Source organism: Melospiza melodia, chromosome 7 (genome assembly GCF_035770615.1).
Source record: "Melospiza melodia melodia isolate bMelMel2 chromosome 7, bMelMel2.pri, whole genome shotgun sequence".
NCBI lineage: Eukaryota > Metazoa > Chordata > Aves > Passeriformes > Passerellidae > Melospiza > Melospiza melodia.
The window spans coordinates 26,425,495-26,444,933 of record NC_086200.1 but is presented as its reverse complement, the minus strand read 5'-3'; the positions used below and the strand labels follow the sequence as shown (position 1 = coordinate 26,444,933).

At 65.6% G+C, this 19,439-nt stretch overlaps 3 protein-coding genes across 5 annotated transcripts; 2 read left to right on the top strand and 1 right to left on the bottom strand.

The window, feature by feature from the left end:
* The first annotated feature begins 879 nt into the window (after positions 1–879).
* Positions 880–8,339, top strand: HMG20B (high mobility group 20B). 2 transcript variants are annotated; one of them, XM_063160811.1, is made up of 10 exons: positions 880–949; positions 2,035–2,095; positions 4,352–4,451; positions 4,669–4,872; positions 5,030–5,150; positions 5,259–5,311; positions 5,564–5,639; positions 5,764–5,979; positions 6,370–6,502; positions 7,190–8,339. In XM_063160811.1, the coding sequence occupies exons 2-10, from the start codon at positions 2,058–2,060 to the stop codon at positions 7,200–7,202; spliced, it is 954 nt and encodes a 317-aa protein (XP_063016881.1). In that variant the 5' UTR covers positions 880–949; positions 2,035–2,057; the 3' UTR covers positions 7,203–8,339. The 2 variants fall into 2 exon arrangements, with proteins under 2 accessions (XP_063016881.1, XP_063016882.1); XM_063160812.1 differs by having other exon boundaries at positions 914–932.
* A 286-nt stretch (positions 8,340–8,625) lies between these two features.
* Positions 8,626–11,270, top strand: GIPC3 (GIPC PDZ domain containing family member 3). The gene is made up of 6 exons (XM_063160699.1): positions 8,626–8,874; positions 9,288–9,473; positions 9,758–9,938; positions 10,330–10,442; positions 10,556–10,637; positions 10,864–11,270. Exons 1-6 carry the CDS (start codon positions 8,626–8,628, stop codon positions 11,013–11,015), a joined length of 963 nt encoding a protein of 320 aa, XP_063016769.1. The 3' UTR covers positions 11,016–11,270.
* Positions 11,271–11,362: 92 nt separating this feature from the next.
* Positions 11,363–17,265, bottom strand: TBXA2R (thromboxane A2 receptor). 2 transcript variants are annotated; one of them, XM_063160810.1, is made up of 3 exons: positions 17,192–17,265; positions 12,183–13,082; positions 11,363–11,777 (listed from the first exon to the last, which is right to left on the bottom strand). In XM_063160810.1, the coding sequence occupies exons 2-3, from the start codon at positions 12,987–12,989 to the stop codon at positions 11,526–11,528; spliced, it is 1,059 nt and encodes a 352-aa protein (XP_063016880.1). In that variant the 5' UTR covers positions 12,990–13,082; positions 17,192–17,265; the 3' UTR covers positions 11,363–11,525. The 2 variants fall into 2 exon arrangements, with proteins under 2 accessions (XP_063016880.1, XP_063016879.1); XM_063160809.1 differs by lacking the exon at positions 17,192–17,265 and having other exon boundaries at positions 12,183–14,313.
* Between the last annotated feature and the right edge of the window lie 2,174 nt (positions 17,266–19,439).

The following is a 19,439-nucleotide window of genomic DNA, read 5'->3' as shown; positions in this document are numbered from 1 at the left end:
CTAGGGTTAGTAGGAGTCGTGTGGGGGTACTGGGGTGACTGGGGACAGTGTGGGGGAGAGGACTGGGGTCACCAGGACTCTGGGGTGGCTACTGGAGTCACGGGACACCCCGTCTTGGGTGAATACTGGTGTCACTGGGAGTAGTGTGGGCTTACTTGGGCAACGGGGAGCTCCTGTTGAGTAGGTTCTGTTGTGACTGGGACCAGTATGGCCAGTGCTGAGGGCACTGAGACCCTCTAGAGAGGAGTATTAGGGTCACTGGGACTCTGTGATGACCACAGGCATCATGGGGATCCCCAACTGTGTGAATACTGGAGACACTGGGAGCAGCCTGGGGGTCGTGGGGGACCTCCCCTTGTGTATTTAATGGAGTCACTGAGATCAGTATGGGCTGTACTGGAGGGACAGGAAGCAGGGTTGGGTGAGTACTGGGGGCACTAGGACTCTAGGATAAGTACAGGTGTCATGGGTCCCCCCTGCTGGGTGGGTACAGGGGCCGCTGGGAGGGGTGGAGCAGGGTGGGCACTGCGGTCACTGGGAGCGGCGGGAACACACTGGGCTCACTGGGATGGGGCGGCGGCTGAGGGACGCCGCCATGACGTTGCCCTTTGAAGGCGCTGCCCACATCGGGCCACCGGAGATGCGCCCCCTCCTCTTTGTCGTTGCCCCTTTAAGACGCTGCCCTCTCCACAACACTTCCTCGTCCCCACGCTGGCTGCTGATTGGTCGGGCCGCCAGCAGCGCGCGCGCGCCGCGCCCGCCAGCCCCGATCTCCCTTCCGCCGCTTTCCTCTGACGTCATCACATCCAACCAACCCGCGTCTGGCTGCGCTCAGCGAGTCGGCGCCGAGCGGCCAATCGGGGGCGCTGCGGCGGGAGCCTCGTTTGCATAATAATAGAGGGGCGTGGTCAAGTGAGCGGCGGCGGCGGCGGGTCCGGACGGGGATCCTGTGAGGGGGGATCCTCTGGGGGGGGGGCGGCTCCTGTGGGGGGCTCGATCCTGTGGGGGTCCTTTGGGAGGGGGGGGCTCCTGGGGGGATCCTCTGGGAGGGGGGGCATATTCTGGGAGGGGCGTTCCTGGGGGGTCCTGTGGGGGATCCTCTGGGAGGCTCCTCTGGAAGGGGCGCTCCTCTGGGGGGATCCTGTGGGAGGGAGGGATCCTGTGGGGGGGCGGGGAGCCTGTGAGGGGCGTTTCTGAGGGGGGGGGGATATTCCGGGAGGGGCGTTCCTGGGGGGATCCTGTGGGGGATCCTCTGGGAGGGGCGCTCCTCTAGGGGGATCCCGTGGAGGGGATCCTGTGGGAGGGAGGGCTCCTGCGGGGGCATCCTGTGGGGAGGGGGATCCTCTGGGAGGGAGGGCTCCTGCGAGGGCATCCTGTGGGGAGGGGGATCCTCTGGGAGGGGCGCTCCTCTGGGGGCATCCTGTGGGAAGGGGGATCCTGTGTGAGGGGGAGGCTATGACGGGATCCGGGGGGGATCCTTTGAAGGGGCATTCCTGGGGCGATCCTGTGGGATGGGGGCTCCTGTGAGGGGATCCTGTGGAAGGAGGCGCGGGTATAGGGCGGGTTTTGAGGGCGAGCCCACTGGGGCGCTGCGATGGCACCCCAAGAGGGAGGGCGGGACGGGGAGGGCCGGTGAGGGGTGCCCGGGGCCCTGGGTGCGAGGGGCGCCGAGGGTTACCGGGATGCAGCTCTTGGGGCTGCGGTGGGTCTCGGGAAGGGGGGTTACTGCAGGGGAGGGCTCAGGGGGCGCTGGGGATCACCGTGGGAGGGGAGCAAGGGGGATGAGCCCCTGGGAGCTGTGATGGCGCCCCCAGGGAGGGGTGGGTCAGTGGAGCGGCTGGAGCTTGTGCTGGATCCTGGGGCTGGGCTGGGTGGAGAGGCCAGTAAGGGGCTGGGTGGGGAGGAGATGCCATTTGGGGAGAGGTTCTGTGATTTCCCCCCGGGGGAGACGCCTCCGAGGGGGGTTTCAGCAGGGGCACCCTGGTGGGCACCACCACCCCCCCGATGACAGTGCCAACTGTGCTCTGCCCACAGGGTGCTGACCGAGACTGCTGCCCATGGCCCACAGCACCAAGCAGCCGCCTGCTGCCCTGCTGTAAGTGCCACCAGCTGCCAGAACCTCCTCTGGCCACCCTGCTGTGTGTCAGTGCCCCTGCTGAAAGAGCAGCAGAAACTCACCCCCTTCCAAGCCTTGGGGGTGGTCTGGGTGTGCGGGGGAGGGATCGTCCCACTCTGCTCTGCCCTGGGGCAGCCTCACCTCCAGTGCTGGGGGCACTTTGGGCTCCACGAGATCAGAAGGACCCAAAGCTGTTGGAGAGTGCCCAAAGGAGGGACACGAAGCTGGGGAAGGGCTGAGGAGCAGCTGAGGGCACTTGGCTGGTTCAGCTGCAGCCCAGGAGACTGAGGGGAGGCTCCTCGGGGGCTGCAGCTCCTCCCCAGGGCAGGCACAGGGGCAGGGGCTGAGCTCTGCTCTGGCACAGGGACAGGAGCCCAGCAAGGGCTGCAGCTGTGCCAGGCCTTGGCATGGAGCTCAGGGCAAGGTTCTGCCCCCCGAGGCTGCTGGGCACTGCCCAGGCTGCCCAGGGAATGGTGCCAAGGCTGCCAGAGCTGCAGGAGCTCCCAGGGCTGCTCAGGGTGGGGCTGTTGGGGTGGCTCTGCAGGGACAGGGGCTGGGATCAATGATCCCTGAGGGTCCCTTCCAGCTCAGGATATTCCAGGATTCTGTGATTCTGAGCATATTGGGAGATCAGAATCAGCAAGGGCTGAATTCCTCTGAGATTTGTGCTGTCCTGGGTTGTCCTTGGCCCTCCTGACACGGGGGTGGCGGATGGGGAAGCTCCTCCGAGGTGGAGGGAGGTGAATGCCAGAACAAACTGGCTGAGGAGGAATCTTGCCTGAGATAACTTTACTTTTTAAAGCATCCTTAGGCATTCGAGGAATCTGGCTCACAAGAGGGAGGGAGATCTGTCTGGGCTGGAGGGTGTCAGTGTGTTCCTGGCCAACGTGATGATGCTTTTCTGTGCACATCACTGGGAACATTGCTCTTGCAGCTGATAAAGCCAAAGGCTGGCCATGACCCTGCATAGCCTCAGAGGGTTCTTTTTCCCCAGGAGCTGGAAGAGGTGCTCTCACACCTTGCTGTAGGGTTTTTTGTGAATGTGGGGGTGTAGGGCGCTGGTTGCCTCTGGTCCTGGTGGAGGGACTTGTCCCACTTTTCCTACAAGGGCCACTGCAGTGTCAGGCTCATGGAAGGGGTTGCCTAAATTAACTGCAAGGATGGCTTGTCTGGGTGATAAATGGATACCAGTAGCTTGGGGTCTCTGCAGGGATTGGGGTTTGCTCCAGGTACATGATGTGGCAAACACAAGGGAAATGCCAAGGTGCCTCCTGAGCAGGCTGGGATCACTGTGGCTTTTGGCACATGTCTGTGCCGGGGCTTGTGTTTGGCCCTGGGCTGGTTCCCAGATCTGGGCACCTGGTTGCAGCCCAAGCAAGCATCACTTGGTGATACTCAGGAGCCCTTTGTGGCTCCCTGATGTGGTGAGGACATTTCCAGCAGAGCAGGAGCTGCCTTGAGGACCCTGGGGTGTGAGTGGGACAGGGGTTGGGAGATGGAGCCAGCGGGAGGAGTTGCCAGGGGACTTGGGGAGCCCCAGGGTGATGCTGTGGTGGGACATGGAGGCTCTGCCCACACAGGGTGCTCGGTGGGGCAGGGAGGCTCTGCCTGAAGCAGCTGCTGATCCATGAAGCTGTGGCAGTGACCTGGGACAGGGGCTGGGCCCTGCAGTGCAGCCACTCGAGGTGCTGGGGAGTTGTCAGAGGCAGCACAAACCTGCTGGGGTGGTTGTGGCTGCAGCAGCTCAAGCCAGTGCCCTGCCCTCACCCTCTGCCTCCAGGGTTCCTGGGGTGTGGGTGATGCTTCCAGGTGGTGCCCCTGGTGCCAGGATCCAAACCCCTGTGGCTCCTGCTCCTTTGCAGAGTCCTTTGGGACCCCCACCAAGGTGTGTCCCAAGCCCAGGTGACAGGCAGGGATGTGACTGTCAATGTTTCCTGACCCCAAGAGCCAACCCCCATCCAAATGTCCCTGAGGAGTCCCAGGGCTGCCCCCAGAGCTCAGGGCAGCTTTAGGGTGCAGGGCTGCCCTGCTCAGGTGCTGGGCTCTGCTTCAGTGCCATGGCTCTGCTGTAGCCTCCCCTCATGGGAGCAGGGGCTCCATGGCCATGCTGGGTTTGGGCTGTTTGACTCAGGGGCTTTGGGGAATCTGGTGAGTGTGAGCTCATGCTGCTGGGGATGTGTCACTGGTGGTCCCCATGGTGTCCCAGCCCTCTCTGACGGTGCTCTCTGGCTGCAGACACGCCACGGGCAAGGCTCAGCATGGCAACTTCCTGGTGGCCATCAAACAGGAGAAGGGAGAGTCAGCACGGGTGGGCGGTGAGAAGCCGGAGGAGGAGGTGAGTGCCAGAGCCCGTGTCCCTTCTCACTCCATCCCTGGGCCCAGGTGCCCAGCCTGGGGCTGTCCCTGCCCCTCTGCTCAGCCTGCACCAGCCCATGTGAGGCTGTGGGCCAGGGAGGGGCTGCATGGCCCAGGTGGGCCTGGGGGCTCCCCTGTGTCCCCCTGGTGCGATGGCTCTGGTCCCTGATGGGCTGTCCCCTCCCCGTGGGTGCCAGCCGGTGAAGAAGAGGGGCTGGCCCAAGGGCAAGAAGAGGAAGAAGATCCTTCCCAACGGCCCCAAAGCCCCCGTGACGGGCTACGTGCGCTTCCTGAACGAGCGGCGCGAGCAGATCCGCACGCAGCACCCCGACCTGCCCTTCCCAGAAATCACAAAGATGCTGGGAGCAGAGTGGAGCAAACTGCAGCTCTCAGAGAAGCAGGTACTGGCTCCCAGGGCTGGGCTGCTCCCCAAACCCCTGAGCTTGCTCCAAGAAAGGTGCTGGGCCCAGTGCTGGGGGGTGGGAGCTGGGCAGGGAGGGTAGGGGCTCCTGGGAGGCTGGGCGGGGTGAGGCTGAGCCCCTCTGTGACCCCCCACAGCGGTACCTGGACGAGGCAGAGCGGGAGAAGCAGCAGTACATGAAGGAGCTGCGGGAGTACCAGCAGTCAGAGGCCTACAAAATGTGCACGGAGAAGATCCAGGAGAAAAAGATCAAAAAAGGTGGGCTGTGGGAGCAATGGCTGCAGGATCCAGGATCCAGCCAGGTGCTGCCAGAGCCTTTTGGGGACATGAGGCTGGGCCCTGGGTGACCTCCTTCCTCCCCTGCAGAGGACGTGGGCACGGTGGGTGTGAACACCCTACTCAACGGGCACCCGCACAAGGTAAGGCTCTGTGTGGGGAAACTGAGGCACATCACACTGCTGGGCTGGCTGCAGGTGCGGGTGGGCACAGGGAGTTCTGGGGCTGTGAGTCCCAGGTTCCTGGAGGGGTGGGAGGCAGACCATAGCCATCCTCCCTCCCCAGACAGGGCCAGCCCTCACCCTGTCCCGGTGCCCTCATCAGCCCGGCCCCAGGGTGTTGGGGTCCCCTCTGGTGGGCCCAGCCCTGCCCAGGCCCTCCCTCTTGTCCCTCAGGCTGGTGAGTGCAGCGACACCTTCTCCACCTTCGACGTGCCCATCTTCACCGAGGAGTTCTTGGACCAAAACAAGGGTAGGGGCTGTGGAGGGTCCTTGGGAAGCCTGTGGGGACACAGCTGCTGGGAAGAGCCGTGTGTGGGTTTGGATTTGGGTTTGGGATGAGGGGCTCTCCCCATGGACATGGTGCTGTCCCACAGCCCGGGAGGCCGAGCTGCGGCGCCTGCGCAAGATGAACACGGAGTTTGAGGAGCAGAACGCCATCCTGCAGAAGCACACGGAGAGCATGAACTGCGCCAAGGAGAAGCTGGAGCAGGAGCTGGTGCAGGAGGAGAGGCAGACCCTGGCCCTGCAGCAGCAGCTCCAGTCTGTGCGACAGGCCCTCACTGCCAGCTTCGCCTCCCTCCCCATCCCTGGTGAGCTGGGGGCAGCTGTGGGGCCCCCCGACTGCTGGGACTCCTGCCTGGGCACTGAGGGGTCCCCCATCCCTTACAGGGCAGCACTGTGGGGCAGTGGGGTGCTGGTTAGTGCCCATCTGCTGCTGGGGTGGCATCCTGCAGCACATGGGAGCTGTCTGGGAAGCCCAGGGATGTGACAGCCAGCTGGGACAGGGCAGGCTGGGATCCCTCCTTCTCTGGAGTCACACTCACAGCTGCACCCCAGATTGGCCAAAATCCTTGTGTTCCTGGGCTTGTGCCACTGCAGGAGATGGCTTCTGGTGCTGGGATCCCTTCTGTAGTCCCCAGCACACGAGCATGGTGGGGTGGGGACCTGCTGGTCCTGCTCACTGGGCTGTCACCTCACAGGCACTGGGGAGACCCCCACGCTGAGCACCCTGGACTTCTACATGGCCAAACTGCACAGTGCCATCGAGAGCAACCCCCTGCAGCACGAGCCGCTGGTGCTGCGTGTCAAGGAGATCCTGTCCAGGATTGCCAGGTGGGTGCAGGGCTGGGAGCGTGGCACAGGTGTCCCCATGGCACTGCAGGGCTGAGCTCCAGCTGGTGGTGGTGGGAGCTGAGCAGGAAAGGTGTGGACAGAGATGGGCAGAGATGGTGCAGCTGCTCCAGGGAGCTGTGGGAGGGGGAAGCCCAGTCCCTGAATTCAGGAGGTGTCCCCATGTCCAAAGGTGCTGATCTGTTGGAGCAAGTCCAGGGAAGCCCACGGAGATGCTGCCAGGGCTGGAGCCCCTCTGCTCTGAGCCAGCCTGGCACAGCTGGGCCTGCTCACCTGGACAGGAGAAGGCTCCAGGGACACCTCAGAGCCCCTTTTGGGGCCTGAAGGGGCTCCAGGAGAGCTGCAGAGGGACTGGGGACAAGGCCTGCAGGGACAGGACACAGGGAATGGCTCCCACTGCCACAGGGCAGGGCTGGGTGGGATATTGGGAATCAGGAATTGTTCCCTGGCAGGGTGGGCAGGCCCTGGCACAGGGTGCCCAGAGCAGCTGTGGGTGCCCCTGGATCCCTGGCAGTGCCAAGGCCAGGTTGGACAGGGCTTGCAGTGACCTGGGATAGTAAAAGGTGTCCCTGCCATGGCAGAGGGAGGAGCTGGATGAACTTTAGGCCCCCTTCCAATCCAAGCCGTTGTGGGATTCTGTGACTCAGCTGTGCTTTTCTCCCTCCTCAGTGAACACTTGTGAGAGGACCAGTCCTTCCAGATCCCAGACCTGGCTGGACCCTGGGCCTGTCCCTTGGAGCTCACTCAGGGGACAGTCTCTGCAGGGGCTCTGGCTGCTCCCCCTGCCCCTCGCACCTTCCTGCAGCCTGGACCCCCAGCCCAGACCGCCCGACCCACGGCTGCGCCAGCTCCAGGGACCTTGAGCTTTGGGGACAAGCGGTGACAGGGCTGAGGGACAGCTGGGGCAGTGCTGGGAGAGAGGGTCAGCGTTGGTGTGAGCACCCCGGCTCTCCCCTGGGCCCCCAGCCCTGCCCTGCCAACCGGGGGCTCCCTGGAGCCTGACTGGGACAGGGGAGGCGCTGGTGGCTTTGGTCCTGGAATGAACACACCCCTGTAGGTTGAGCTGGGGCTGTGGGGAATGGGGCAGTGGGGCTGACTGGGACCCCCTTGGTCCTGGTGCTGCCTCCTGTCCCCTGGCCAGCCTGGGAACCTCTTGCTCCCACCCCTGCAAGGGCCTGAGGGCAGCTCCTTGCCACCACCTGCCTCAGCTTTTATTTGATGCGTGCCTTCAGCCTCTGTCCCTGTCACCCTGCTTGGCTCCCCTCCTTCCCCTCCGTATCTGGGACCAGGCAGTGAGCTCCTGAAAGCAATAAAACTCTTTAGGCCAGAGGGAAGCTGGAACTGTGACCCCCTCCTGGGGCAGGGAGCAGAGGAGAGCTGGGACTGACCCCTCCTGTGGTGGGGGACCCCTGGGAGAGGGGAGCTGGGCCCGCCTTGTCCTAGGGTGGGGACCCTGTAGCAGGGGAGCTGGGACCGACCCCTTCCTGCAGGGACCCTGGGTGTGCTGCACTGGCTTTTGCCTCCTGCCCCTTTTGCCTGAGCCCCCCTGCTCTTGTGGGACCACTGTGCTGGCAACCGGGGTCAGGCTTGGTGTCCCCGGGACTGCCTGTCATTAATCTCAGACTGTGTAATTAGAGAGTGTCTTATTTTCTTACTTAGCACTACATGGGCCTGGCCCTGGCCCTGGCTCTGCCGGGGCCCGGGGTGTTCCCACCCCTCCCTCGCTTGCCGGGCCCACGCTGTGCATCTGCCATTGGCCATCTCCTGCTGCCGCTGGGCTGGGGATGGAGATGGGAGCAAATAAATGTGGGAGAAAAGCGCTCTGGTCCCTGTGTGTTTGTGCTCAGCGGGAGCTCTGGAGCTGATCCCGGGCTTGGTTGTTGGGGTGGATCCGTGGGGGGCAGCCCTGAGCCCATCGCTGCAGCCCCCAGCCCCGCCTGGGGGGATGCGCTGGTGCTGGCTCGGGGCCGGGGCTCTTCCTACGTGGCAGAGCTCACCCGATCCCCGCGGGTGACCTGCGCCAGCGGCTCAGGTTCCCGGGTGCGGGGATCGCCTTACGGCCGGCGGGGAGCCAGCGCCATCCATAATTCAGCAGCGCCGCAGGGATGCAGCGGGCGGGCAGGCACGGCCGGCAGCCCCCCGAGGGCGGCCCCATGGAGAACGGCGTGGGGCAGGAGCCGGCGACCCCCGAGCCGGCTGGGCCCGCGGCCCCCCGGGCTCCCCGCGCCCGGCCCAGGCTGGTGTTCCACACGCAGCTGGCCCACGGCAGCCCCACGGGCCGCATCGAGGGCTTCACCAACGTCAAGGAGCTCTACGCCAAAATCGCCGAGGTCTTCGACATCTCGCCCACCGAGGTGAGGGGCTGCGGCCTGGGGTGGGGTCACCCACCCTGAGGCACTGTCTGTGGCCTATGCTCCCCCAAGTCCCCAGATGCTTGCAAATGCAGTCCCCGAAATTTTCTGCAGGGGTGTTGTGGCCTCAGGGTTGTATTGGCTCCTCTGGGGAGGGCTTGGGGCTCTGTGCTTCACTTTACCCTCTGTGTGTGGGCAGGGAGCAGTGGCTGCCAGATTCCAGCTGGCTGGGGCTGGGGGAAGGTGTGCAGGGATGGGGCAGTGCAGGGTCCCAGGCAGGCTGGGGGTTCCTGGGCCCCTCTGTTCTAGCGGCGCCCGGATCTGACCGAGTTCCCCTGAGCTGGCTGTGCCTCCCCTGTCAGCTCTTGCCCTCCTGGGGCATGCCCAGTCCCTGCTGATGGGGTTCCCTGGGGCAGATCCTCTTCTGCACGCTCAACACACACAAAGTGGACATGCAGAAGCTGCTGGGGGGACAGATTGGCCTGGAGGATTTCATCTTTGCCCACGTCCGGGGCGAGACCAAGGAGGTGGAGGTGACCAAGACAGAGGATGCGCTTGGCCTCACCATCACAGACAACGGGGCCGGCTACGCCTTCATCAAGGTGAACCCCTGGGGCAGCCCTGGGGACTGTGGCCCTGCAGGTGACATCCCCTGCACGTCCTCTCCCTGGGACCAGGCTCCTCCCTGACTCCCCACACCACTCCTTCCCTGCGTCTGTCCTGGCCCTGGCGATCTCCCCTGCCCTGGGGACGTTTGGGAGGGTTTCCCTGCCTGACCTGGCTGCGAAAGGGTGTGGGATCCCCGAGGTGGTTGTGTGGGTCGGGATGGGGGCTGTGTCTGGCTGTCCCATTGTGCCGTGTGTCCCTGTGCCACCGTGGTCCCCAGAGGATCAAGGAGGGGAGCATCATCAACCGGCTGCAGACAGTGAGTGTGGGGGACAGCATCGAGGCCATCAACGACCACACCATCGTGGGCTGCCGGCACTACGAGGTGGCCCGGATGCTGCGGGAGCTGCCGCGGGCCCAGCCCTTCACCCTCCGCCTGGTCCAGCCGAAAAAGGCCTTCGGTGAGTTGGGAAGATCCCAAGGGATGCCCTGAGGATCATCCCCAGCCCCCTGTGGCCCTGCAGCCCCTCCCCAGTGACCGAGTGCCCTCCAGGGTTCACTGCCCCCTGTGTGTGTGTACCCCACAGCCCTGGGGCACTCACACGGGGGTTCTCACACCTGTTCGTGCCCCCACGGGCACCCCCTGGCTCTGTGTTGTTCTGAGCATCGTGAGCAGCTCAAAACCACGAGCATCCCCCCCCCTGCACCCCTGGGTGTCCCTGACACCCCCCTGTCCCACACACGGCTCACCCTGCAGTGCCCCTGGGGGCTGGGGCATGGCCGGGTAGTGAGCAGCGAGGGGCTGGGGGTGCCCGGTCCTGGCCGTGCCCTCACCCCCGACCCGGGGCACAGACATGATCGGGCAGCGGACACGGACAGGCAAATCCCCGGGCGAAGGCAGAGTGGCCAGCGGGAAGGAAACGCTGCGGCTGCGGACACAGGGCCCGGCCGTGCTGGAGGAGGGGGTAAGGCCCACCCCGAGTCCCCCACCCCGAGCCTGAGGCTGCTCACCCTGTGCCGGGACGGGGATCAGCATCCCCTGTGCTGCCCGGCACTCACCCCGGCGCCTCGCCCCCAGCCCAGCCCCTCCGAGGAAGAAGCTGCCCGGCGGGTGGATGATCTGCTCGAGAGTTACATGGGCATCCGCGACAGCGACCTGGGTGAGGAGGGGCCTGGACATGGAGCTGACCCTGCCCCTACCCCTATCACTGACCTGTCCTGACCCTCAATCCTACCCCAACCCTGCCCTAGACCCGGCCCCTTCCCCGGCCCATGCACTGCCCCAGCTCCTGCCTCTTCCCCTGCTCCAGCTCCAGATCCTGACTCAGCCCCTGCTCCTGTCCCAGCCCCTCACACTGGCCCTGAGCTCCCTCTTCTCCCCAACAGCCTCGACGATGGTGGAGGCAGCCAAGGGCAGCTCCAGCGTAGCCCAGCTTGCCCAGGGGCTGGACTCGGTGCTGGGCGAGTTCGCCTTCCCCCAGGAGTTCGTGGCCGAGGTGTGGGCAGCTGTCTGCCACCCCAAGGGGGATAAGGAGTAGCTGGGGGACAGGTGTTGCCCCTCACTTTTGTCCCCTCCCCACGCCCCCACCTCATCCCCACCCCATGTGGGGCTGAGGTGCTGGTGGGGGTCCCCATCCTGTCCCCCACACCCTCCTGAGCAGCACCTACATCTGTCCCTTGGCTTGGGGGGCAGAAAGCACCCAACCCACCCACCTTCCTGAGGATCCCCCTTGCACTATCCCAAACGTGGTGGGCAGAGGCTGTGGGTCATTAAACGAGAGACAGGAGGAGAAGGGCTGTTGCTCTGATTATCAGCAGGGTGGGCTCCCCCCAGGTACCCTCCCTGGGCCCCCTCGGGTGGTCACCCCCAGCAGGCACCAAGAGCTGCACCAGCTGTGCTTTATTGGGGACAGGGAGGGGAAGCAGCCCCCTGACAGCCCCTTGGCTGTCGGGATGGGGGGAAGAAGCCCCTGGATGCAGGTGATGAGGATCCAGGGTGGGTGGGGGGGGGATGGCCGTGTCCCCCTGCCCCGTGCCCCTCCCCAGCGCTACTGCAGCACGGAGGCGGCGGTGAGCTTGCGGGGCAGGGAGGGGCTGAGGGAGGCCAGCGAGGCCCGGGGCGGCAGCCGGGGGTACACGCGCTGCAGCACGGCCCGGCGGAACAGGATGTACACCCAGGGGTCCAGGATCTGGTTCCAGGTGACCATGCGGATGTAGATCAGCAGCATCTCCTGCGTGTCCGTGGGCAGCACCTGGGCCTGGCCAGGCAGCTGCTGCAGGACCGTCTGCACAATGAAGATCTGGGGGGAGAAAGGGACAAAAGTGTCAGTGGAGGATCAGTGAGCTGCTCCAGGGTGGGGAAGTGATGAAGGTCAAGGCACTGAGCCCCTGGGAGGAGTCCTGGCCTGGTTTGGGGCACTGCTCTGTTTGTCATCAGGGGCCAACTCGGGGTGTAGGGAGGTGGCAGGGGGACACCAGCAGGGGAAGTCTTACCAAGGGGACACCTGCACACCTGGGACCTCCCTAGCAGGGACATGGAGGGGACACAATGAAAGCTGGGACCTCACTGTGCGGGGTGAGGGACACCAAGGCCCAGGAGTGACACTGCGGGAGCTGAGACCCCACAAGGAGGAACAAGGGGAACATGTAGAGCCAGGAGGGACACAGAGGGGCGGTGATGGAGCACACCAGGACCGAGGCCTCACCAGGAGGGGCATCCAGCAGATGGTGGCGATGATCATGATGCCCACGAGCTGCACCATCATCTCCACCTCGCTGTCCCGGCGCCGCTGCACCGACTCGCGGTCGTGGTAGATGCGGCAGAGCGTGACCACGCTGACGGTGTTCAGGATGAAGGAGAGCAGCACGGAGAGGATGCCCAGCAGTGCAAAGAGCAGGCAGAAGATGACGTCGCCAGTGTCGGGCAGGAGGGTGAGGAAGCACCAGGAGCCGGGGAACTGCAGCGTGTAGCGCCCCAGCCCGAAGAGCGGCAGCAGTCCCAGCAAGCAGGAGAAGCCCCACACCAGCCCCACGATGGCCCAGGCGCGGCGCTTGGAGAGGCTGGTGGAGCGCGAGAAGGGGCGGTTGATGCCCACGAAGCGCTCCCCGGCCATGGTGGCCCCCAGCAGCAGCGGGCACTGCCCGAAGAAGACCATGGAGAAGCCGAGGAAGTTGCAGAGGTGGCAGCCAGGGTCGACCTCGGCCCAGGAGAACTTGGTGAAGTGGTAGGGGATGATGACCGAGGCTGTCACCAGCAGCCCCATGAAGTCTGTGACCACCAGCCCGCAGAGGAAGATGAGGAAGGAGGAGCGAGCCTGGCTGGAGAGCTTGCGGGAGGAGCTGACCAGGACGCAGAGGGCAAAGAGGTTGGAGCAGAGGCCGATGAGGCCGAAGGCCGTGGAGAACCAGGGCGAGGCGATGCTGTTCTGTGCGCTGGCACGGCCATCGCTGGCATTGAACACCCCGAAGCACGAGGCTGCCCGCCCGGCCGTGCTGCTGTTGGGGGGCTCCATGTCCTGCACCCCCTCCTGCTCCTTCCAGCAGCCTCAGGCCCCGGCCTGGCTCTGCTCCATGGCTGCAGCTCCCGCCGCTGCCAGCACCAATCCCTGCGGGGGAACAGAGAATTTAGGGCTGCTCTCTATGGCCAGGCCCACCCATCATCCATCCTCAGATATCCTGCAGATATGGGGTCCTCCAGGGGCTGTGGAGAGGGACACCAGGGTGGGACCCCTGCCCATGGAGGGGACACCAGGGTGGGAGCCCAGCCCATGGAGGGGAACACCAGGGTGGGACTGGGCTCGTGCTGCCCCCAGGCGCAGCTGCAGAGGGTGCCAAGGGCTGCAGCCCTCCAGCTGCTGGGATTAACTGTCCTGGGCCAGGAGCCACGTGGGGCTGCAGCCATGAGTCTGAATCCCGGCACAGAGGGTGCTGGGGAAACTCAGCATTGACAGCCTGGCTCCCTCCTGCTCTGGGGGGACTCAGCCAGAGATCCCTGGGCCATCACCCTCCATCAGGTGGGGGACACACTCTGAAGGATGCAGGCACAGAGTGGCTGCACCAGGGCATGATCCTGACACTGCCCATCCCTGAGCATAAACCCCTGGCTCATTGTGGAGATGCCCCATTCCTCCAGTGTGCTGGGGAAACCTGAGGTACAGGTTTGAGGCTGTGCTGCAACCCTGGCGCTGCGTCCAAACCACAGCCAGTGTGGGTGACAGACCGGCTCTGGCTTCCTGACATCCCTCACAGTGGGAGCTGTGGGTTTGTCACCAGGACAGGGTGTGACAGGGATGGCTGTGGTGCTGGACAGCCTGGTCAGTGCCACTCTGCCTTGCTTGGGCTGGGAAGCATCTGGAAATCGTAAAATCATGGGGTATCCTGAGTTGGAAGGCACCCACAAGGTTCATCAAGTCCAACTCCTGGTCCTACATGGCCCTCCATTGCAAATCAGTCCAGGCTGCAAATGGGATGATGTGGGACAGGACAGAGACGTGGCAACAGTGGGGACTGGACAACCTGGGGCACAGACCCCCACAGGGAGCACACCCCTCCTCTCCCCTGGGCCCCATTTCTCCAGGCTAGATGTTCTTGCCACCCCACTTGCCCCAGCCCACCCTCCTGGCTGATAGGGCTGACAGGGTGCTCAGCCCAGTGGGATGCCCAGCCCTACCCCAACACACCACCCTGCAAAGCCCCCACAAAGCTCCTCCCCTGTGCACGGTGACACTGCCACCTCCGTTCTGTCCCTCACAGAAGTCAAACCTCACACCAACTCTGACCACTGCCAGCCCTGGCTGTTGGTCCATCACTGGCCTGGCTCTGTGAGTGTTGTCCTGGTGGTCCCCATGCCCTGTCCCTCCCCCAGACACCCCTCACTGCCAGCCCCTCTCTGGCCCCTGGTGTGGCCGCAGGCCGGGAGCCGCTGCGCACGCCCGAGGCAGGCGCTGATCCCACAGCCCGGCTGGGATGGGCCAGGCATTGCAACATCCTCTGGGGCCTCAGTCTGGTGACACTTGGGGATAAGGACACACAGAGTGCCAGCGCCCTGCCCTGCCCCGGCACCGGCCGTGCCCCGGGGCCTGCAGCCCTGGGACAGGGAAAGGGCCGGGGATGGCGGTGGTGGCTCGGCCCCATCCCTCTCCTGTCCTGTCCTGTCCTGTGTGGGGGGCTGGCAGAGCACTGGTGAATCACTGTGAGGGTGGGCCCGGCTGTTTCCATGAGCCCAGAGTGAAAACTCGCTGCTGTTTGTTCTCGCTGCTCCCCGAGGGACCGCCCCAGCCCCAGAGGCGTCGGCCCTGCAGACAGTGCTGAGGCCTCAGCGTGACATTCTGAGAGCCCGACGAGTCACCAGCCTTTCCCACGTCCTCTGGGAGGTGACAAAGTCACCCCTGCCCCACAGCGGTGCCACGCAAGTGCCTGCTGTGCCAGCCCCACTCCAGCTGTCCCTTGCCACCCACCTGCCCACACTGCTCTGGGTGCTGTCCCCAACACGTTCCCCTTGTCCCAGGGCGCTCCCTCTGCTGACAGGGGTCCCTCTGCTCCCCTGGTGTCCCTGTAACCTGGGTGCTCACAGCCCCAGGGTGCTCCTGGCTGCCCACTGGGGCAGGGAACGACCCCTCCCCACAGTGTCCAGTGCCAAGGGGGTCACCCTGCAGTGGCACCTTGGCCAGGCAGGGAGGCAGCAGCCCCTGAAGCTCCAAATCCCACCATTACCCATCCCCTCCCTGTGCTCCCGGCACCTCCTGCCCTGACAAAAGCTCAGCCAGGACCCCACTGGGCCTGGACAGGGACCCTGGGGCTGGGGGACTCTGAGCTGGGCTCAGGGGCTGAGCACTGGGACCCCCCTGTGCGGAGCTGCCTCAGCTGGGCACAGCACTCAGAGGGAAACAAATATTTACAAGGGGCCACCCAGCAGCTGCAGGGCTGGGAGTGAGGGAACCCCTTCTGTGCCAGAGCACACCAGGGCTGCCTCTGGGAAGGGGCTCCTGTGGGGCTGGGGGTCCCCACTTGCCATTTCCCCCCATCATGGGCAATCACTGCAGAAGAGAAATCCTGAGCCCAGGGACTGCCCCCAGTGACCCCCTGTGCTCAGGTTTGGGGTTCTGCACCCAGAAAAATGGACATGCCATGGAAGCAAGGGTTCGGCAAGGGGTGCTGGGGTAAAGTCCCAGAGGAGAGGAGCGAGCTCTGAAATGTCCTGCTGGAGGCTGTGAGGCACTGGCAGAGGGGTGTGGGGGCTCCTGGCAGGTTTGGGTCCTGCTGCAGATGCACCAGGGCTGCCCTGCCTCTGCTGGGCTCTGCTTCCTGCCCTGGCCACATCCGAGGGGAGGGAGGGAAAGGCAGAGGGGAGTGCGGGAGGCTGCTCCTTATCAGCTTCTGGCCCAGCCTGCTGCTTCCCCAGGCTCCCCCTGCCAGGACGGGACATGGGCCTGGACAGGGCAAGATCAGGCCAGGATGGGGGCAGGGAGAGGCACCACACACCAGCCAAGGACCCCCAAAGCAGACAGCAGTGACTCCCCCCACACCCCACGGTACCCTCGGCCCGCGGTCTGGCCCTGGATGTGGTGCTGAGCCACAGGGCAGCCGTGCAGAGGATTTATCCCTTGTGTTTGTATTTATCCCACATCCCACTCGCTGGAGCTCTCCAGGATGGTGACCTTCCTGCACGATCCCTTCTGCCTCCTCCCCCTGGTGCAGGTGGTCCCACGGGACACTGTGTCACCTGCCAGGGGTGGGTGTGCTCCCACTGCCACCTCCCTCCAGCCTGGGGCTCTGGGATACCAAATCATGTCGAGGTCATCATCCAGGACAGGAAAGGCTGTGAGGATGAGGACTTGGCAGAGGATCAGTGTTCCTGCCTGGGGCCACAACAATCACAAGGACCTGTTCCTGAAGAAGTTGGCCTGGGCTAGAGCAGAGACATCCCAAGGACTGCCAGGACAGAGGACATTTCTGGCAAGCAGTGACACACGGGATGGTTCCTGCCAGGCATGGTAACTGTCCTTGCCAGGGTTTTCCCTGTCCCTGCTGTGGCCCAGGGCAGAGGTCCGCAGCCTCTCGTCTGACCGGGGAGCAGCTGGCACCATCCCCAATCTCAGGGCCCCGGAGCGGGGCAGGCGGTGGCTGCAGGATCAGCCCGGGTGTCCTGGAGTGCAGAGAGAGCCCTGGGGCACCCGGGCCCCCGCCCGCAGCCCCGCGGCATCTCCAGGGCTCCAAGGCTGCTGGGAATGGACCCTTCCCTTCCCGGCCCTTTCCTGAGCCTTTCCTCGTCATTCTCCGGCTCTTCCCAGAGGAACCAGCGGCACACGGGGTGGGCGGGGGAGCCCCGAAAGCAAATCCTGGTTCCGAGGGGACGCCGAAGATTCCTGACGCGGACCCTCGGTCCCGGGGACAGACAGACAGACAGACAGACAGACAGACAGTGGGGGGAGCGGGGTCACCACGTGTCCGTCCCCCACGATGGGGTCTCGGCTTCCCCTCCCTCGAAACGCCCCCGATCCTCGGGGCTGTGTGCGGAGCCGAGCGCCCCGGGAGCCTCGGGAGCCGCTGGAGACCCGACCGTCCTACACAGCCCCGAGCCCCCAGAGCCGTCCCGGCGCTCTGTCCGCCCATCCCCGTCTCTGTCCGTCCATCCCAGCCTCCCGGGCTCTTTGTCCCCTGGCCCCGAATCTCTCGCCCTCCAACGCCTCCCTCCCCGCGCAGACCCGAGCCCTACCTCGTTGCCGGCGGGACCCACCCGGCTCGGCTCGGCTCAGCCCGGCTCGGCTCGGCTCAGCCCGGCTCGGCTCGGCACAGCTCAGCTCGGCACAGCCCGGCTCGGCACAGCTCGGCTCGGCACAGCTCGGCCCGGCTCGGCTCCGCCGCGGGGCGGGGGAAGGGCCGGGCTCGCCGCGCCCCCCGGAACCGGCCCCGTCTCTCTCCGCTCCCTCCCTGTTCGGGCCGGGCCTTCAGGCGGGGGTGGCCCCCGGCCCCATCGCCCCCTGTCCGGGCAGCCCCCCCGGTGCAGCCCCCCCGGTGCAGCGCCCCCGGTGCAGCCCTCCCGGCGGAGGCTCCCGCGGCTGGCTCCGCTCGGGCTGCGCTCCCGCCCCGTTACTCACTCGTTTACTCGGGCGAGTCCCGGTGCAGGCGGGGGTGGGCGCTCCGGCCGTGCCGCCCCCCGGCGGGACCGACAGACGGGGCGTCCCCGCCGAGCCCCGCAGCGACCCCGGGAGCCGAAAGGGGGAGAGGCGGCTCCGGGCGCTGGGGTGGCCGCGGGCTGGGGGTCCCTGGGCGCTCCCGCAGCCCCGGCCGTCCCTGCCCCGCGGGATTCGCCGCCCGGGGCTTTTCCCAGCCCGGCAGCTCCGAGCTCGGGATGTCGCTGCGCTGTCCAAACCCGAGACAGGCTGGGGTGGCACGTCCCCAGGCAGCGTTGCCTCCCTCCCGCGGTCCCAGGAGCGGCAGCCTCCATCGCTGCTGCCCGTGCTCCGCCGCGGAGGGCAGAGCTCGGCCCTGGCCTCGGAGCTGGGTCCGCAGGGTCCGCGGGGACATCCCGAGCGAGCAGGGGCACAGCGGCTCTCGGCTGGATGCCCGGGCAGGTTTTCCTGGCCCCGGCTCGGCACTGAGGGGCTGCAGAGATTGTGGCACCGAGAGCCCCGGCGGAAGGCAGGGCCGGCCCGCGGAGGGGGATCGGGCTGGCCCCGAGTGCCGGGACAGGAGCGGCCCCGCCGGCAGCGGAACGCGGGGCTCGGCAGCCGCTGCTGCCCCAGGCGGGGCCGGGTGTGCCCGGGAGAGCCGAGCCCATCACGGATGATGGGACACGGGGCAGCTCCACCACCGCCCTGCCCGGGCACCACCCGGCCGAGCCGCTGCGGGCCCTGTTTGTCCCGAAACGCGGAGAGATGAGGGCTGGGAGGAGCGCTGAGAGCAGCCAGGTCAGGGAAAAGCCGTCAGGGGCTTCAGCCGGATCCAGACCCTGATCTGGCCCCGGTACACGGCTGGAGGCTGCAGCAGCTCTCGGGGCTCAGGCTCCTGGGGCCCCATCCAGGGCCTGCAGTCAGAAGTGCAGGGAAAGGCCGTGCCTGGAAGAGGACATGGAGCCTGTTCCAGCTGGAGATACAGCGGGACGGTTTTGGGGGAACTCCCCCACCTCTGTGTGTGCCCAAGACAGAAAGGGATGGGCTGTGGGGAGGGAGGCTCTGCCTGGCAGCTGAGCAGGGAGGGCACCAACCACCAGCTTTGGGGTTTGGGTTTTTTCCCCGTTTCCTCCTCCCGGGCCAGGCCTTCACTCGCTTCCTGCGCCGAGCCCCAAAGCCCCCCTGCACAGGGAGCAGCAGGAAATTACTGCCAGGAAGGAGAGGCCGGGGACCGTGTCCGGGGCTGGCCCTGGGGATGTCCGGCGGGATGGGGAGGGGGTACCCACGTGCAGGACCACGGCAGTTGGGGTCCCCCATCTGCAAGCAGGCCAAGCCCCACAAGTGTGGGTGACCAGGGCAGGAACAGGAGCCTCCTGAGCACCAGCTCCCATGGTGGCTCTGCAGCAGAGCCAGGAGCAGGACAAGGCAACTTCCCTGAGCCATGGGGCAGCCCCCAAGGGCTTGGAGGCCCCTGCACAGCAGGCTTGCCTCTGTCCTAGTGCTGGGGGACCTGGGCAGACCCCTAAGTGCCTGCACTGTGGGCCTGTACTCGGGAGAGAGTGGATGCAGGTAGGAAATGGTCTCTTGGTGAAGCCAGGGCAGAGGGTTTCCTGCACTCCTGGGCACTACTGACCAGCACCTGATCCTGCCTGCCTGAACAGACACACACCCTGGGGTTTGGGGCTTGTGGGGATGGAGCCATGTGGGGTGATCCCAGACGAGTGTGGCTGTGCCCTTGGTCATCATCTTGTGGGACGGACACCAGACAGTCCCAGCTCAACCCTGAAGTACCTCCACGGTGCCCAAAACCCATCTGAACATCACTAGAGGCCCTCAGTAACTCCCACCTCA

Bases quoted from the DNA above. Each gene is read 5' to 3' on its own strand.
- HMG20B (XM_063160811.1), top strand. From the start codon at position 2,058: ATGGCCCACAGCACCAAGCAGCCGCCTGCTGCCCTGCT. The intron at 2,096-4,351 runs GTAAGTGCCACC...CTCTGGCTGCAG, and splicing joins CAGCCGCCTGCTGCCCTGCT to ACACGCCACGGGCAAGGCTC. The intron at 5,980-6,369 runs GTGAGCTGGGGG...GTCACCTCACAG, and splicing joins CGCCTCCCTCCCCATCCCTG to GCACTGGGGAGACCCCCACG.
- GIPC3 (XM_063160699.1), top strand. From the start codon at position 8,626: ATGCAGCGGGCGGGCAGGCACGGCCGGCAGCCCCCCGAGGGCGGCCCC. The intron at 9,474-9,757 runs GTGAACCCCTGG...CGTGGTCCCCAG, and splicing joins CCGGCTACGCCTTCATCAAG to AGGATCAAGGAGGGGAGCAT. The intron at 10,638-10,863 runs GTGAGGAGGGGC...TCTCCCCAACAG, and splicing joins CATCCGCGACAGCGACCTGG to CCTCGACGATGGTGGAGGCA.
- TBXA2R (XM_063160810.1), bottom strand. From the start codon at position 12,989: ATGGAGCCCCCCAACAGCAGCACGGCCGGGCGGGCAGCCTCGTGCTTC. The intron at 11,778-12,182 runs GTGAGGCCTCGG...TTCTCCCCCCAG, and splicing joins TCTGCTGGATGCCCCTCCTG to ATCTTCATTGTGCAGACGGT.